This window comes from Mus caroli, unplaced genomic scaffold (genome assembly GCF_978045245.1).
Source record: "Mus caroli unplaced genomic scaffold, Mus_caroli_1 scaffold_20, whole genome shotgun sequence".
Taxonomy (NCBI): domain Eukaryota; kingdom Metazoa; phylum Chordata; class Mammalia; order Rodentia; family Muridae; genus Mus; species Mus caroli.
In genome coordinates this window covers 34,351,291-34,369,319 of record NW_028227275.1, presented here as the reverse complement: position 1 = coordinate 34,369,319, position 18,029 = coordinate 34,351,291, and the positions used below count along the sequence as shown (strand labels likewise).

At 43.9% G+C, this 18,029-nt stretch overlaps 1 protein-coding gene across 5 annotated transcripts in view; it reads left to right on the top strand.

Moving 5' to 3' along the window:
• Nucleotides 1–18,029, top strand: part of Smarca2 (SWI/SNF related BAF chromatin remodeling complex subunit ATPase 2) — a 171,059-nt gene that overhangs the window by 91,253 nt on the left and 61,777 nt on the right. For all 5 annotated transcript variants that reach the window (XM_021151584.3, XM_021151582.3, XM_029472470.2 and 2 more), the window contains 4 exons: nt 41–87; nt 2,212–2,378; nt 9,992–10,155; nt 14,247–14,474. In XM_021151584.3, the coding sequence (XP_021007243.1) occupies nt 41–87; nt 2,212–2,378; nt 9,992–10,155; nt 14,247–14,474 (606 nt within the window). The remainder of the gene's footprint in view (nt 1–40; nt 88–2,211; nt 2,379–9,991; nt 10,156–14,246; nt 14,475–18,029) is intronic.

The window sequence follows — 18,029 nt, the reverse complement described above, 5'->3', positions numbered from 1 at the left end:
ATGATTATATATTAAAATTGCTTTCTTCTCTCTTTTTAAGGAATCATTTGCTGAACACCTGGGCTATTCGAATGGGGTCATCAATGGGTAAATCCCCCCCTTTTTGTCCTCTCTCCAAGATGCATTGTTATTGGACTTTCCTAACCTCTTTTCTGTAGCATTTTCTATCCTGCAAGCACACATAGCCAGCCTCCTTGCTCCCCTGCAGAGGGACAGAAGTTGCTAAAAGAAATGATAACAGCCTTCCCTTGTACTTTAAGTGGCCTAAATTTCAGCGTGCCCTGAGCAAACATCTATTCAAAAGGCCATAGATCTCATTTAAGAGACTTAGCAGTGGTTTCCTATTGTAAAAATGTTTCAGCGCTGAGCAGGGTGACTGCTAACCTAAAGTGTAGCTTGGGCTTGGAGAGGGTTTCTCTTACTATGGATGATTAGCAATCTGATGAAGAAAATGTCTCATCGGCCGTAAGTAAGTAAATGGTGAGTTTTACAGTCAGTTTTTGTAATAGGATCTAAGAAGGCTTTGTTGTTGTTGTTATTGATGATGATGATGATGATGATGTTAGCATGGACATAGGAAAGAGCCATACCTTGCTACAGAGACACAGTGAAGCTTAATCTATACAGAATGTGTTTGTGTCTCACCGCAGGAGAAATGAATCATTAGGATAGATGTGTCCTTGTTGGGTCCCAGAGACGGGCAGGGTCCACAGGAACATAATTGCCACTTTCAGTCCTTTCTTCATTTGTCCCCTGGTCCTTGAGGACACTCCTGCTTCCTCCAGCATGGTGAGGGGTACAGGGTGAGCTATTGAAGGTCAGGTCTCAGAGTAAGGGCTGGACCACAGGAAGACAAAGGGAAAAATGGACCTGTGAGGAACAAAATGCACCAGGGCTCTGCTCCCCAGTGCTAACTTTTCACTGCTGTTGACTGCATGGATATGGGTGATTGTTTCAAACAGTTTCAGCCCTACAAGTAAATTTCAGTATTACACCACAGTCCTGTTGGTTTGGAAACAAAAGGCTTCTTACCATGGAGGAAGGCACTACTCTATCCTTCCACCCTACCACAGCCTTGGCTCTCTTCTCCATCAAGTTTTGCCTTATGCTCCTGACTTAAGCCAGGACTTTCTCTTTCCTGTCCGCTCACAGGGTGACCATGACAACGCTGTGGAACAGGCTACTCAAGGTCACACGCCTGTTTACAGCACATCAGTGGCTGTCCATTACATTGAAAGCCAGAACAGTCCATAGGGGACTCCCCGAGTACCTGCTCCCTCCCCACCTCTCCAGTCTGCCCTCAGGGCCCCCTCTGGCCTCACTTTTGCTTACATTACACTCCCCATTTCTTGTTCCTAGTTTGTGAGGCGCACTGGGCTGCACTCTGCGGGGCCTGTGCAGAGGGTTTTTTTTCTCTCCTCACAATCTCCTTACCATGTATAAGCCCTCGTTTTTTCACCGAGCTGTCTTTCATCGGTTCAGGTTTTAACTAACATGTTATCTCTCCAGGGAAGTCACTGACCACACACACACACACACACACACACACACACACACACACACACACACACACGTCAATGATTGCAAGCTTTACCTGTAAAGAGCCAAACAGATAGGGAGTATTTTCAGCTTTGTGGCCCACAAAGTCTGCTGTACCTAGTGGACATGGCTAATGTGGTAGGGTAGAATCAAACAGACAGAAATGCACAGGCATGGCTGTGTTTCATTTCCAAAAGGACCTGTGGTGTTGACACACTTTGAGTTCTAGCTCTCACCTGCTGCTTTTCTTTATAGTCCCAACCACAATGTATATTTATATACTTTATCACTGTATGCCTGCCTGTATTGTGTTGGTACCCAGTAGATCTCAGTAAGTATTGGAGTGAATGGTGAGTGTCCTAAGTTAACTTGATGGCACACTGTGAAGAATCGTAGGAACATGGAAGGGTTCCCTTTTCCTTCGGGCACCCACCATATATATAGCAAGCATATCATACCCTTCACGGGTTTAGTAAGGACGGCTTTTTTCCCACATTAAACGTTCGCATGCTTTAGGAGCTGATATCCATTCATTCCTACATCCTTCCAGCCACAGTTCCTTATTGAATGTTTACTGTGTGTAGGGCTCTATCTGAAAAGCTATAAGCACTGCTGGCTCTTTCAAGAAGACAGCAGTAATACTGCCTTCTTGTTTTGCATTTTCGGGTTCAGGGCTGAGCTGTATCGGGCCTCAGGAAAGTTTGAGCTGCTTGATCGTATTCTGCCCAAATTGAGAGCGACTAACCACCGCGTGCTGCTTTTCTGCCAGATGACGTCACTCATGACCATTATGGAGGATTACTTTGCTTTTCGGAACTTCCTGTACCTGCGCCTTGATGGTAAGTGCTGGAGACACCGGACTCAAGCCACACTCCCGAGGATGAAGGGGCCAGAGTCCCTGAGCTCCCATCTCAGCCAGAAAGGAGGAGTAATATTGAGAAGTGGGCCTGCAGGAGTGGGCATGGGTCTGCTGGGTGGCAAGTTAGTGTCCTCTGTGCCCCTCAGACCGTTGACATGATTTGCACGGTTGTTTTTTCACATACACATCAACACAGAGTCAGAGTCCCGCATGGGTACCGCCGTGGTACAGAGCAGACCTGCTTGACCCCCGGTTTTCAGTCTCAACTGTGTATACCATGGACTGTGCTGGCAAGCCTTTGACTTTTTCAGAGAAGACAAACCTTAAGAGATACACTCCATGTCTCCTTTACCCAGTAACAATGTAATGGCTTATTTATGAGTTTGCCATTGAAGCCTATGTCTCTAAAATATAGGTACAAGCCACATGAGACATCACTGCTTCCTATATTCTGCAAATGGCCTCAGTCAGGGTTTCCTCCCATTGCTGTGATAAATCACCAGGACCCAAAGAACCCCGGAGAAGAAAGGGTTTATTTCATCTCATGACTCCCAGGACCCCACACAGAAAAACACTTCCCATTGGCTTGCTCACTGTGCTCTCTTACCCATCTCAGTGTTCACTGGGCCCTCCCACTTCACTCATCCATCAAGAAAATGTCTCCCCAGCGCCCAGAGGCCAGTCTGGTAGGGAGTTTTGCAATTGAGGTTCCCTCTTCCCAAATGCCTCTAGCTGTGTCAAGTTGAGAGAAACTAGCAGCACCAAAACTATTTAAAGAAGTTGGCTAAATTTAAGAGTGAGCTTTGACTGGACCTTGCAGTGTTCACCTTTCAAACCAGTACTCAGGAGACAGAGATGGGTAGATCTCTGTGAGTTCAAGGCCTGTCTGTTCCAGACCAGCCAGGCCCAGATAGTGAGACCCTGTCTCCAAAAAAGAAGGGAGAAAAAAAAAGAATGAAGTTTGCATATCACATTAATAAGCAAATATGAGCAGAAGAAAATACACATTTAGGGATATTCCCTAAATCACATGGATAAATTGGATACCGATCATAGTATTTCAGAGATTCAAGAAACGGCAGCTTCTGAAAGTCCGGCGATGGATAATGTGGTCAAGAAGTGTTGTTCAGGGTCAAGAGCAGGCATTGTACATGAGGCCTTGAGTACAAAGAGCCTTTCTTTCTTTTTTTTTTAAAAAGATGTATTTCTTTATTTTATGTATATGAATACACTGTCACTGTCTTCAGTCACACCAGAAGAGGGCATCAGATCCCATTACAGAGGGTTGTGAGGCACCATGTGGGTGCTGGGAATTGAACTCAGGACCTCTGGAAGAGCAGTCCGTGCTTTTAACCACCGAGCCATCTCTCCAGCCCGCTGCAGAGAGCCTTTCTAATAACCCTTTGTATCTGACGCAGTGTAATGTTACTGTTAGATGAGCGGGAAATGAAAAGGTCTATTCCATTGGAAGGTTTGGGGCTACTTACAGTCCCGTGTGTACCCCCTCTCCCTGCCCCCACACATGGCTAATTTAGAAATGAACCAAACAGACTTGGTAAGTGCTTTCTTTCTTGAGTCTTTAGGTTCATTTTCTGCATAGCCTACCTCTTGGGGTCTTATTAAGTTTAGCTGCTTAAGTCTTAGTTAAAGTTCATTGTGATAGCAGACACTTGATGGTTGTTAGCCCCTTTAGTCTTCCTCTCCAAGTTGCCAACTGATGAATGGTTGAGTCAGCCTGAGTGCATGTTCCTGCACAGCCATAATCATCCTGCCTCTCTCTCTCTCTCTCTCTCTCTCTTATCAAATCTGAGTATTTTCTTTTTCTTGGAGCGGTGTCCTTTCCCCTGCTGCGGGTGCCTCCTGTCATTGCTCAGGTATAGCAGACAGGTTTGGTTTCCCTCTGGGTTGTAGGTTATGAGTCACCCTGAGGTGTCTGCCTCACCACTGACACTACTTCCCGTCCTCACCCCCCCCCCCCTCAGCAATTAAGAACACTTGCTAGGTTGAGTTCCCGGCACCCACACGTGGCACCTTACAAACCACCTGTACCTCCAGCACCAAGGATCCCAGCACCCCATTCTGGTCTCCATGGGCACTGCACACATACGATATACACAAACTCAGGCAAATTGCTCATCTACACTTAACAACGACAGAAACATCTTTACGTGAAAATGCCAATAAGTCATCTTCAGTCTCTTGTGTTTACTTGCCAACCCAGAAGAGTCTTTTTAACTAGTTTGTTGATGTTCTTATTGTTTATGTATAACAATAGCTGTAACCACTAGTGGGTTTTTTTTTTGCATTTTTATTGGATATTTTCTTTATTTACATTTCAAATATTATCCCCTTTCCTAGTGTTGTTCACCCTCCCGAAATCCCCTATCCCATCCTCCCTCCCCCTGCTTCTATGAGGGTATTTCTTCACTCACCCACCCACTCCCACCTCCCTGTCCTTGATTCCCCTATACTGGGGAATTTATCAAGCCTTCACAGGACCAAGGACCTCTCCTTCCACTGATGCATGACAAAGCTATCAACGTCTACATATGCAGCTGGAGCCATGTGTACTCCTTGGTTGATGGCTTAGTCTCTGGGAGCTCTGGGGGAGTCTGATCAGTTGATATTGTTGTTCTTCCTATGGGGTTGCAAACTCCCTCAGTCTTTTCTCTAACTCTTCTATTGGGGACCCAGTGCTCAGTCCAGTGGTCGGCTGTGAGCATCTGCCTCTGTATTTGTAAGGCTCTGGCAGAGCATCTCAGGAGACAGCTATATCAAGCTCCTATCAGCATGCATGTCTTGCCATCCACAATAGTATCTGGGTTTGGTAACTATATATGGGATGAATCCCCAGGTGGGGCAGTCTCTGGATGGCCTTTCCTTTAGTCTTTGCTATACACTTTATTTTCATATTTGCTCCTGTGAGTAGTTTGTTCTTCTTCTACAAAGGACTGAAGCACCCACACTTTGGTCTTCCTTCTTCTTGAACTTCATGTGGTCTGTGAATTGTATCTTGAGTATTTGGAGTTTTGGGGCTGATATCCACTTATCAGTGAGTGCATACCATGTGTATGTATTCTTTGTGACTGAGTTACCTCACTCAGGATGATATTTTCTAGTTCCATCCATTTGCCCACAAATTTCATGAATTTGTTGCTTTTAATAGCTGAGTAGTACTCCATTGTGTAAATGTACCATATTTTCTATATCCATGCCTCTGTTGAAGGACATCTGGGTTCTTTCCAGCTTCTGGCTATTATAAATGATGGTGCTATGAACATAGTGGAGAATGTGTCCTTTTTATATGTTGGAGCATCTTTTGGGTATATGCCCAGGGGGTGGTATAGCTGTGGTACCAGCTTGCAATCCCACCAGCAGTGGAGGAATGTTCCTCTTTCACCACATCCTCGCCAGCATCTGCTGTCACCTGAGTTTTTGGTCTTAGCCATTCTGACTGGTGTGAGGTGGAATCTCAGGGTTGTTTTGATTTGCATTTCCCTGATGACTAAGGATGTTGAACATTTCTTTAGGTGCTTCTCGACCATCTGATATTCCTCAGTTGAAAATTCTTTATTTAGCTCTTTACCCCATAGGGTTATTTGGTTTTCTGGAGTCTAACTTCTTGAGTCCTTTGTATATATTGGATATTAGCCTTCTGTCAGATGTAGGGTTGGTCTTTTCCCAATCTGTTGGTTGCCGTTTTGTCCTATTGACAGTGTCATTTGCCTTACAGAAGCTTTGCAATTTTATGAGGTCCCATTTGTTGATTCTTGATCTTAGAGCAAGAATTCCCTGTGCCCATGTGTTCAAGGCTCTTCCCCACTTTCTCCTGTATAAATTTCAGTCTATCTTGTAACCACTAATGTTAAGAGGGTGCCATTGTTTACTTTCTCAGTAAATGTCCCCTGTCCCTGTCAATACAATCTCCATTTAGAAGAACTCAACACAGAGTTGAGCGGTGAAACCAGGTTTTACCTTGGATTACCTAGTTCCAGAAATGCTTGGTTAGAGCAGAGCCAGGGAAACAACACCATCTTTGAAATGCAGTTAGCTTGTCTGTCAGCTGCATTCTAACAAGGATTGTGAACTTTGCCGTACAGTTAGGATCGAGCCAAGCAAGACAACCAGGCAGCTCTCTTTCTGCTTCTGGAAGAGACAAAGTTGTATGAAAGTGCGCCCACCCACGGAGACGGTGATACCTAGACTGGCTTTTTCCTACTATCTGTGAAGAGCTTTGTGCACATGACCATGTTAATATGCACCCTTCGAGCTGCACCCCCCAGACCACACTATCATCCAGGTTATAAAATGGCTTCAGATTTCATTACCAAATTCAACATCTCAACTTTAGCTTGAGGAAGAAAAATATGTGTGTGTGTGTGTGTGTTTGTGTGTGTGTCTGTGTGTGTGTGTCTATATGATTGTAATTGAACAGAAAAATTTAGCTACTAGCCCATTGTCTTGTTGTCATGGGGAAAACATTTTTTTTTAAGCGAGAGCACATGGTGAAGTCTCATCCAGATGAAATTTCCTAAGACAGCCAAAGCTCAGTGAAAAATTAGCAGCCACGACAGTCTGGCAATGTATTCCATGTGTTCCTTCTGGCAAGTTCTGTCATTTTCAACACAATTACTCCTTGCTGTTAATTGTGTTCCTATAATGGGTTGTGTCCTGCATTAGAGTCTGACACACCATGAAACTGGTGCCCCGGTGCTGAGCACATTAAATCCTGCACACCTGTGGCACGGAGCGCTCGTCTTTGGAGGAACTCTTACAGGGTGGTTTGGGTTCCCTTGAGCCATACTGAAGAGGTTGCTGGTGAACACCAGAGAGCCGATGGTAGTAGTGTCTACCAATGGAAATGAGAAGCCAGGAAATCCTGAATCTTCTCATCGGAAGCACTAGAGCTTTGTGTGGAAAATGATGGGATGTTTCCATTTATCCTTAGATGTCAAGTCTCCAGCTTTTTTTTTTTTTTAAACAGTTTAAGCACCCAGAAGATCTGTTTGCCTGGGGTCTCTGATGGAGAGCCCTGAGGACTCCTTTGACTAAACAATGTTGGTGCTGTTAGTTTTCATTGGTATGTTTTGCCCTGTTTATTTTGCCCTAGGTAGGCATATTTCCAAGTTGCTCCTACTCATCTCTTACCAGATTTCAGTGGTTAAAATCATTGAAGGTTATAATCTCGGAATACCTAGGAGCCCAGTTTCTGTCCTTGGCTATTAATGAGCTGATGCTATTATTATGCCTCCTCTCCCCATTTCAGAAGGATGTTTGTTGGTTTGTCAGCCTTTTCTTTTAACTTAAGGCACAGGATAAACATGTGAGTGATGAATCCCTGTAATTAAATACCAAAAGGGGCATTACTTACAGACAAGTACATTCAAAGACGCAAAGTATGCCTGGAGCAAGCCTTTATACTCAGTTCTCAAACTAAGCCCTGTGTAGGAGATCAAGTATAAAGTTTGGGAGTTCCTTAGGACTTGGTGGTAGCTCAATGATAGAGCACTTACCTACCATGAGCAAGGTCCTGGGTTCAATCCCCAATACCACTAACTAAAGGGTGGGATAAGACCTATAGTTTAAATGTTTAACTTTCTCCAAGTCCTGTGTGTTAAATACTTGGTCCCTAGAGTGTCTGTACTGGGAGGTGGTTGAACCTGTAAGAAAGAAGTAGGGCCTAGTGGGACTTCTCTGTATCCCTGGGGACCTGCAAGGCGTTGATGGGCCTTATCCCTTCCCTTGCCTTATGCTCTTTGTGTGTCCTAGTCTCAAGGGACGCAACTTTGCTCTGCCATACACTTCTGTCATGATGCTGTATTGTGACATCACATAGCAAACTCGATATGTGTCTCACTCATAGAATTTCCAGAACTTCGAGACAAAAGGCAAACGTGTGTGTGTGTGTGTGTGTGTGTGTGTGTGTGTGTGTTGTGTGTGTGTGTGTGTGTGTGTATGCACGCAGAAAATGGTGACTACAAAGGCTGTGTAGAAAAGTTCTCCTACAGAGAAAGTGTATCTCTTATTAGCATCATGGACAAAATGGTCTGCTACAATCTCAGCAAGCCCTCTGAAAATAATAAAAATAAGATTCAGTCAGCCACCCCTCCCCCAAGTCTGGATTTCTGCAGTTCCCCCTGGAAGGATTTGAGCAGTTCACCAAACCAAAGGAAAAAAAAAATCTAATTTAGAAAGTAAGACGAATCCAAGGAGCATTGCTTTATTATGGGAGGAGAGCCCCCAGACCTCGCTCCTAATCCCCACTTGCTATATTTGGGGGATTGATTCTCTTCCCTCCTGAGGATGCTCATTATTTTTTACTAAATGTGAAAACCAGATCCCCCATGTTTGGGAACTTGACCCTAGTGAGTAACTTGATGCCTCTAGCTGGAGTCAGCTAAACGGTTTAATCCTCTGAAATAAATTGTGGGATATTTTCATCCAAAAAAAAAAAAAAAAAAAAAGGAACAACGTGTAGGAATAACATTTGTACAGCAGCCAGCCAGGGAGTATCATGTAACACGCTTAGATTTTTCCCATCATCCCATTCCGAATCCAGCATCCGCTTCCCTAGTGAAATACATTCAGACGGAATGCTGGTGGAGTCTTGTGTTGTTCTCTTCCACAGTACATTTTATGAAGAGGGCAGACAGATATGTTCCAGATGGCTAGAGCAGAACACAGGTGTGACCACCAGTGAACATCACACTCCAGGATCCATGATTTCTGCCTAGTCTGTACTCTTCGAAGCTCCTTATCAAACCACCCTGGTATCTAACAATCTGCTCTATGGACTGGTGTTCGCTTAGCTTTCTTTATTTATTGTTTGTTTGTTTTTTTCGAGACAGGGTTTCTCTGTGTAGCCCTGTCCTGGAACTCACTCTGTAGACCAGGCTGGCCTCGAACTCAGAAATCCGCCTGCCTCTGCCTCCCAAGTGCTGGGATTAAAGGCTTGCACCACCACCTCCCGGCACTTACCTTTTAATCCAAAAGAACAGCAAGTTAGCCTCAGAAACACGGAGGGCCACTCTTCCATATTGTTGCTTCAGGTCTTCAGGGTGGAATCCAACCGTCCTTCCCTCTTTCCCTCCCTCCCTGCAGGCTGCTTATTCTCCATTGCTGTCCTCCACAGCAACCCAGCGGCAGAGGCAGTAGAGAGCAGCTTCTTTCTGTTTTAATTCTCCTGGGAGTCAATAAGACCTTGTCCTAATGGCTCTCAGGGAAGTTGCTTCAAGCCTTTATAGACACTTTGTGAGCCTGTGAGTGTACACGTATGTGGGAGGTTTTTAAACATTGTTATTTTTAATCCTGGAAACAAGCCCAGGAAATGTGTCCATTGTTTCTTAAAGTAAGCCGGTGCTGGGGTTCATGAAGTTGCAAAAGGTATCTGGTCAGAAGGGTGTAAACACACCTTGCCTTCCTTTCCTGTTTCCAATTGCGAGCTCCTTCCAAATCTACAGATGCCCCGACCATTTCCTAGCTGGTGCTGAGGAGGGTGGGTGCACTTCTAAAGGAACCAGGCCTGTTTGTCTACTTCTCCTCTTTCAGACAGGTGTTAATTGGCAAATTTCTTTTTCTCTTATTCCCCCTCAGGCACCACCAAGTCTGAAGATCGCGCTGCTTTGCTGAAGAAATTCAATGAACCTGGGTCCCAGTATTTCATTTTCTTGCTGAGCACAAGAGCAGGGGGCCTGGGCTTAAATCTTCAGGCGGCAGACACGGTGGTCATCTTTGACAGTGACTGGAATCCTCACCAGGTGCGTGGCTTGGCGCCGAGGCTTCCCTCTGGAGAGCACGGGAGAGATTATCAGTTTCATCACTCACACTTATCGGACAGAGCACACCTCTAAATGACCGGGCAGTTTCTCCAAAGGAGAAATAGCCCAGCCAATTACTGTGGCCGTTTCCTTCTCTCCCTCGGAGTGCAGCTATTTCTGTGTTCTGCCCAAGCCTGTGAAAGAGCCCAAGAGCGTGCTGGAAAACTCACTTCTTCTGTCTTAATCCCATCTCTTGGGATTGCCGTTGAACAAATTACATCTGGTGAAGGATAAATCATCAAAAATGTTTCAGGGGCTGGGAGTATAGCTCCGTTGATAGACTGTGAGCCTGGCTTTCAGGAGGCCCTGGGTTTGACCTCCAGGTCCAGTAATAACAACAAACTGAAGAACATGGAGGCTAGCAATCTCCGAGCACTCCCTCTGCACCAGACTCCTGGTGGGCATTGCTGCACTAAGTTTCCACAACTGCTCTCAAAGTTCATAAAAGTTACCATTTACATTCTTGCCTTTTAGAGATTGAGTCCTGAGCAGGTTAAATAACGTCTTCAAGGACACTTAGTATAGAAAAGCTAACCTTGTCTTCAGTTTTCTATGTTATTTAAAATCATACACACACACACACATCCAGTATCTGTTATTGGTAGCTACTTTTTTTTTTTTGATAACCTTAGATATATTCTTTTAAAGGAGTATTTTGTTGATTCCCCAATAAATGTTGACTAGGTCTTTTATGCCAGGGGTTTCCTGACTGGCCCTGGGCCATCTGCCTGGGTTCCAGCTGATAAGACAAACTCTGTGTCCACCTCACCCCAGCTACCAGGCAACTGGCCATCCATGGCAGGAGCATGCCCGTCTTATGGAGCCGGGGAAGGAGGAGTGGGAGGGACTTCCTGGGGCTGCTGGCAGGAAGTGGAGTACTGGGCTACATTAGAAGGAAGCACGGGCCTGTTTCCTGTTCCCTGCTGCTACAGCCCCAGGTATCTAATGCATTGAGCCTGGATGCCTGTGTGTTGAGCTTTGATCTCAGTCAATCTCTGAAAAGATTAAAGCAGAATGAAGGGTGGAGCCTCCAGTAGAGTTTGCTTGCTCCAAATTCAGGGTTTTCACATTTTGTTTTGTTTTTTTTTTTTTTTTCAATATCCCTGACTGCATTCTGCAGCAGGGAGGATTCCCATCAGGGTGACAGACACATCTGCAGTTTTCTTCCTTACCTCTGCTGTTTTCAGTGTCTGAGCTACCTAGAAGCAAAGGGAGAGCGCATGCATTTGGGGTCACCAACAGAGTCCTGCATTTACCGGGCTCTTCCAACTTGACTAGAAGTTCCATAACTGAGTAACAGAACAGTCGACCATGAAGTCTCCCAGGAGGCTCTCTTCTCAGCTGGGCTCTTGAGTTCAGGCGTCATGCCTTAGTTCGGTGTCCTATTGCTATGAAGAGGCACCATGACCATGGCAACACTTGGAAAGGACAATATTTCACTGGAGCTGGCTAAATAGTTCAGAGGCTTAATGCATTATCATCATGGAGGGAAGCATGGCTTCACATAGGCGGACATGGTACTAGAGAGGTAACAGAGAGTTCTGTATCTGGGTTTGAAGGCAGGAAGAGAGCTCAGTGCTGGGCCTGGCTTGAATTTCTAAAACCTTAGTGACACATTTCTTCCAACAAGGCCACACCCACTCCAACAAGGCCACACCCACTCCAACAAGGCCACAACCACTCCAACAAGGCCACACCCATTCCAACAAGGCCACACCCATTCCAACAAGGCCACACCCACTCCAACAAGGTCACACCCACTCCAACAAGGCCACATCCACTCCAACAAGGCCACACCCACTCCAACAAGGCCACACCCACTCCAACAAAGCCACACTTCCTAATAGTGCCATTCCCTGTGGGCCTGTGGGGGCCGTTTTCCATTTAAACCACCACGTATCATAACGCATAGCGGGGTGAAGTTTGAGGCTGCTGATTGACACCCTAGACAGAAATAGAACTTAGTAACACGGGTCTGTAATCTCAGCCCTGAGGGAGACAGAAGCTGGGAGATTGCAAGTTCATACCATTGAGGGTTATGGAGGGACTTCTGGGCCAGCCTGGGCAACTTAAAGATGGGCTAGGAGTGTAGTTCAAAAGTTGAAGGTTTGCCTAAACTGTTAGGGGAGATTGAGAGTTACTTTCCAGTACTGCCACAAACAAGCAAACACTCGGAGTTAAACATATAGAAAAACCTCAGAAATATTCATCCATTCAGCAATTACAGCACTTCTTTCTTGTTTATGCTTTTGGCCTAGGGAGACCCACATTCTTGGAATCTCGGCATCCTAAGAATGCTAACTTTGGCTACTTTCCAAGTAGACAGGTGATCTAGACGTAAAGTCATGTTTTGCTCCCCCCCGCCCCCCCCCCGAAGCTGTTGTTGCAACAAGTTCCCAAGGACTCTTGGACTCCCCGTCCTGACTCTGTCATCTGCTGCCACCTGTGTTTTAGTGGTGTGGCTTTATCCACCTCTTTTAGGCTGTAGGTGGGAAGACTGTACCTTCTGGCACGCTTGGTCTGCTACTCCCAGAAAGAGGAGATGCGTTTTCATGATTGGAGACTAAATATAAAACTGGAGCCCAAATCTTGAGGGTGAGACTTGTTACCGACATGATTGGCTCACCTCACTTCTAATGAAAAGGCTGATGACACAGAGCCTGCCATTGGCTGCTGCTTAGGTGAAGGTGGGTTGGGAGAGATGATTGGTTCAAGCCCCGCTCCAGGAAGCATTTCAGTTATCTATTTTACCTTTGTCCTCTTCAGTAATAATTTGATGGGCTACTCTGCATTGTGCTCAAGCTTCAGCCCATGATGCTGACATGAATTTGTTCACGGCTCCTGAGGGCAAACTTCTGACTTAACTAATCACGCCGTCTGAAAGGTCCCTGCAGCAAAAGCAGACCTCCTGTGCTAAGGGTCATGCTAGGAATGCAAGAAGCAGAGCAGAGCACCTTTGTCCTAAAAGCATGTCTGCTCTCACGGCACGTGTGTAAACAGTGCATCGGCGTCAGACCTGGTCCCTCGCCTGGACCATGTGATAAAAGGGCCATGTTTATTTGAGTAGCTATCAGGTTAGGTGATGGCCTCAGACGTTTACAAAACTTTTTACTTAAAGGGACCAAATGTTTATGTTCATTCACAACTTGTAGGTGCCACTTACAGCTGCGTGTCACTAAATCTTCTGATAATTTGTGCTGCTGCAGACTGCAATCTGCTGTGCCACTCTGGTACTCTAGAATGTTTACTTCTTATTTTGAAAAAAAAAATACAGAAAGAATAGGTAATGCTTTAAAAAAAGCCCATTTGTTTATTAATATTTATTCATTCATACCCATGGTGCCTTCCTCAGGGTAAACTTGCAAACGTGAAATCTGACACAGAGCCATGTCTAGTATGGCGCTTACATCTTGCTATCCCAGGCCACATTTATTATGCTACTAGCAATCGTTTACATTTCCAGATGTACTGGAATATCCTTGTAAAACAAAGTAGTGAATCTTTGATAGGATGAGATCCAGGAATTGTCTAGCTGTATAATATATCCATGTCTGTGGGCATGTACGTATCTATAATGCAATGTATATGTGTATGTATAAGTACAATGCATGAAAATATAGAATAGTGTTATTAACACATTACAATGAAAAGACTGTGTGTCTTCCTACTTGAATGTGTTTCTGTAGGTAATATCTAAGTCTTAATTCTGACATCAGACCTATTGGGTTTGGTTTTGATGAAGGGTAAACCTACACAGGTAGGTAAAAAAATATTTTAAGAGTTAGATTTCAAATCTTGAGATAACATTTCAGTTTGGCATGGTTAATTTAAGCCCAGACTTCCTCATTAGGAGATGGCCTTGAATTTTTCCAAAGACAATAGCTTGTATATATTTTTTTTTCACACGTAAGCAAAATCTAATCTTGAAAAGGCCGTTTATGGAACATCCGCACATCTCCCTCTTACGTAGCCCTGGTTGCTGGGATAGTCCAGGCGCTCAGATCCTCACCGCATCTTGTTCTCAAAACCAGGATCTGCAGGCCCAAGACCGAGCTCACCGCATTGGCCAACAAAATGAGGTCCGGGTGCTGAGGCTTTGCACCGTCAACAGTGTGGAGGAAAAGATTCTCGCGGCTGCCAAGTACAAGCTGAACGTGGATCAGAAGGTTATCCAAGCAGGCATGTTTGACCAGAAGTCATCCAGCCACGAGCGGAGGGCCTTCCTGCAGGCCATTCTGGAGCATGAGGAGGAGAATGAGGTAATGCACAAAGCCAAACTTGGGAAATCTTAACGGTGACCTTTTGTCTCAGAAGGATTAAAAAAAAAAATCACGCCTTTCCTTTGTTCCTTAAAGAATTTTCTGGGCTGGGGTTAATTAAAATGACTAAATTAGCTGCTGTCTTATATCCCAAGCACACAAAATCTCGGAAAGGTATTCGTATGTCTTAAGCGGGGATCCATCCCATAATCAGCCTCCAAACGCTGACACCATTGCATACACCAGCAAGATTTTGCTGAAAGGACCCTGATATAGCTGTCTCTTGTGAGACAGTGCCGGGGCCTGGCAAACACAGAAGTGGATGCTCACAGTCAGCTATTGGATGGAACACAGGGCCCCCAATGGAGGAGCTAGAGAAAGTACCCAAGGAGCTAAAGGGAACTGCAACCCTATAGGTGGAACAACAATATGAGCTAACCAGTACCCCCCGGAGCTCATGTCTCTAGCTGCATATGTATCAGAAGATGGCCTAGTCGGCCATCATTGGGAAGAGAGGCCCTTTGGTCTTACAAACTTTATATGCCTCAGTACAGGGGGAACGCCAGGGCCAAGAAATGGGAGTGGGTGGGTAGGGGAGTGGGGTGTGGGGGTCTGGGGGACTTTTGAGATAGCATTGGAAATGTAAATGAAGAAAATACCTTAAAAAAAAAAAAGAGCTATTGCCAGGGCACCTTCAAAGCTTAGCCTGTGCATACTTCCCTGTCCTCTGGGGGGTTGGGTACCACCAAGTGTATTTGATTGTATTGTGAGTGCTGCCTCCTATTGGCAGGATATGGAACTGCAGGAATGATACTTCATAGAACTCTGGCTAAGTGGTCATTTTTTTCTTTCTCTCATACCCCAGAACCCCATTCTCTGCTGCTTTTTGATTAAGAATGAGGCTACTTCAACAATTATAGGGTGGTCCTTCCCAGCCCTTCACAGCATCTTTAGCTCATGAGTTTGGAAAGCTTGGTCTTAACGATCATAAAAAGGATCTTTTAAAAACTGAACAGAGGCAGAGAAAAATCAGAGTCTAACATCTCTATTTACAAAAATTGCCAACGTTGTGCAAAGAGTGTTTTATCTTTCCTTTATTGAGTCATTTTATCCTTTTAGATGACCCACTTCAGTCATTTTATTTTAAATATTCATTCAAGAACTGGGGATGTGTAGCTCTGTATAGAGTACTTGTCTTGTTTGTGTACATACACACACACACACACACACACACACACACTAACACACACAAACTATCAGCCTAAAATGAACATTTAAAAACATGTCTATAAACATCCAGAGAGCACAATGCCAACACCAGTTCTTAGCATAAAACTGTTCAAGGACAGACGTCTTCGCTTTTGTATACCTGTGCTTAAAAGTTAGAACGTTAATTTATTTTACATATTTGCACAGACTATTATTCTCATTGCATAAATATGGTTTTGTGCTTTTGAAATCCTCTATAAATTAAAACTTATATTCTTTTTAAAAGTCTTTTTAATTGAAAATAGATTTTTTTCATGTAATTTATTCTAATTGTGGTTTCTGCCTCATCTAACTCCGAGGCCCTCCCCACCTCTCCACTCACTAAAATCCACGTTCTTTCTTGCTCTGTTTCCTCTTATTTGTGAGTGGTTATCATTCAAGATAGCTTCCAGGTTAGGCATGTGGGCCTGTGTGCACATGTCCACTCTCAGAACAGGAATTACATCCAGCCCAGACCTATACAGGTGCTATTCATTCTGCTATATTCTCTGAGTTCATATGGGTGCCAGCGCAGCTGTGTCTAGAAGGCCTTGTTCCTTTGGTGTCCTCTGTTCCTTCTGGCTGCTTCAGTCTTTCTGTTTCCACAGGGTTCCCTGAGCCTTGAGGGGAAGGAATTAATGAAGACATCCCATTCGGGACTGAGTGTTCCAGGGGCTCTTGCTCTCTGCATATTGTCCAGTTGTGGATCTCTGTATTTATTCCTGTTTATGCAAGGGGAAAGCTGCTCTGTCCATGGCTGAGCAAGACACTGACCTATAAGTACAGCAGAATGTTCTTAGAGTCATGTTGTTGCTTCTGTTGCTATACTCTTTTAGCAGAACAGTAGTGTTCGGTTTTTCCCCTAGGTCCCTGGCTCATCTAGTCTCAAGTTCATGGCCTCCCAAGCAGTGTTGGCGATGGATTCCATCTTATAGAGTGAGCCTTAAATCCAACCAAACATTGCCTTAGGCCACTATTGCATAGCCCATCTTGGGTGCAGGCTTATAGCCGAGTTGGTATCTACCTTTCTCCTTTGCTATGGCTTTCAGGATACCTTCCAGGACTCTGAGCACTAGTCAGTAAGGGCAAAGGGCTCTAGGTAGGCACCCCCAGCGCAGCTTCTTCATGTTCAGTGAGTTGTGTAGGTGTTGTCTTCAGAAATGGGGCTTTACCATCAGTGTGTTGAGAGCAACCAGTAGCCTTGGAATAGTTGAAGTGTTGGAGGATCCCATGGGGCTAACAACTCTGTTGCCTGTAATCCATTCTCAGAACTGGTGTTAAGACATTTGGTGATAAGAGATGTCCACAAGGGGCTCCTTTTCCCCCATTATTTAGCGATTCCATTTCCATCACCTTCATATATGTGCCAATTTCAGGAAGCTTCTACTGTATTGGATTTCCATAGTACCCCTTAAATGGTCCTCAGTTTCAACTATTCCTCTCTGTCTTCCCTCCCTCAACCTTTTCCTCTCCCTGTACCCATTTGATCCTCCCATCCCAGTTCCTTCTCCATCAATCCATCCATCCATCCCTATTTTATTTCCCCTTCCTAGGGGGATAGATATAGATATAGATATAGATGATATAGATATAGATATAGATATAGATGATATAGATATAGATGATATAGATATAGATGATATAGATATAGATATAGATATAGATATAGATATAGATGATATAGATATAGATATAGATGATATAGATATAGATATAGATATAGATATAGATATAGATATAGATGATATAGATATAGATATAGATGATATAGATATAGATGATATAGATATAGATATAGATGATATAGATATAGATATAGATGATATAGATATAGATATAGATGATATAGATATAGATATAGATGATATAGATATAGATATAGATGATATAGATATAGATATAGATGATATAGATATAGATATAGATGATATAGATATAGATATAGATATAGATGATATAGATATAGATGATATAGATATAGATGATATAGATATAGATATAGATGATATAGATATAGATATAGATATAGATGATATAGATATAGATATAGATATAGATGATATAGATATAGATGATATATAGATATAGATATAGATATAGATATAGATATAGATATAGATATAGATATAGATATATCCCCCCAGGTTCCTTACTCTATACCTAACATCTGTGGTTATACAGATTATGGCAAGACTAGAAAAGGCTTCAGAGCTAACATCCATAAATAAGTGAACACATATTTGTCTTTGTTGGGTCTGGGTTACCTCACTCAGGATTTTTTTTTTTTTTTCTCTAACTCCATCCATT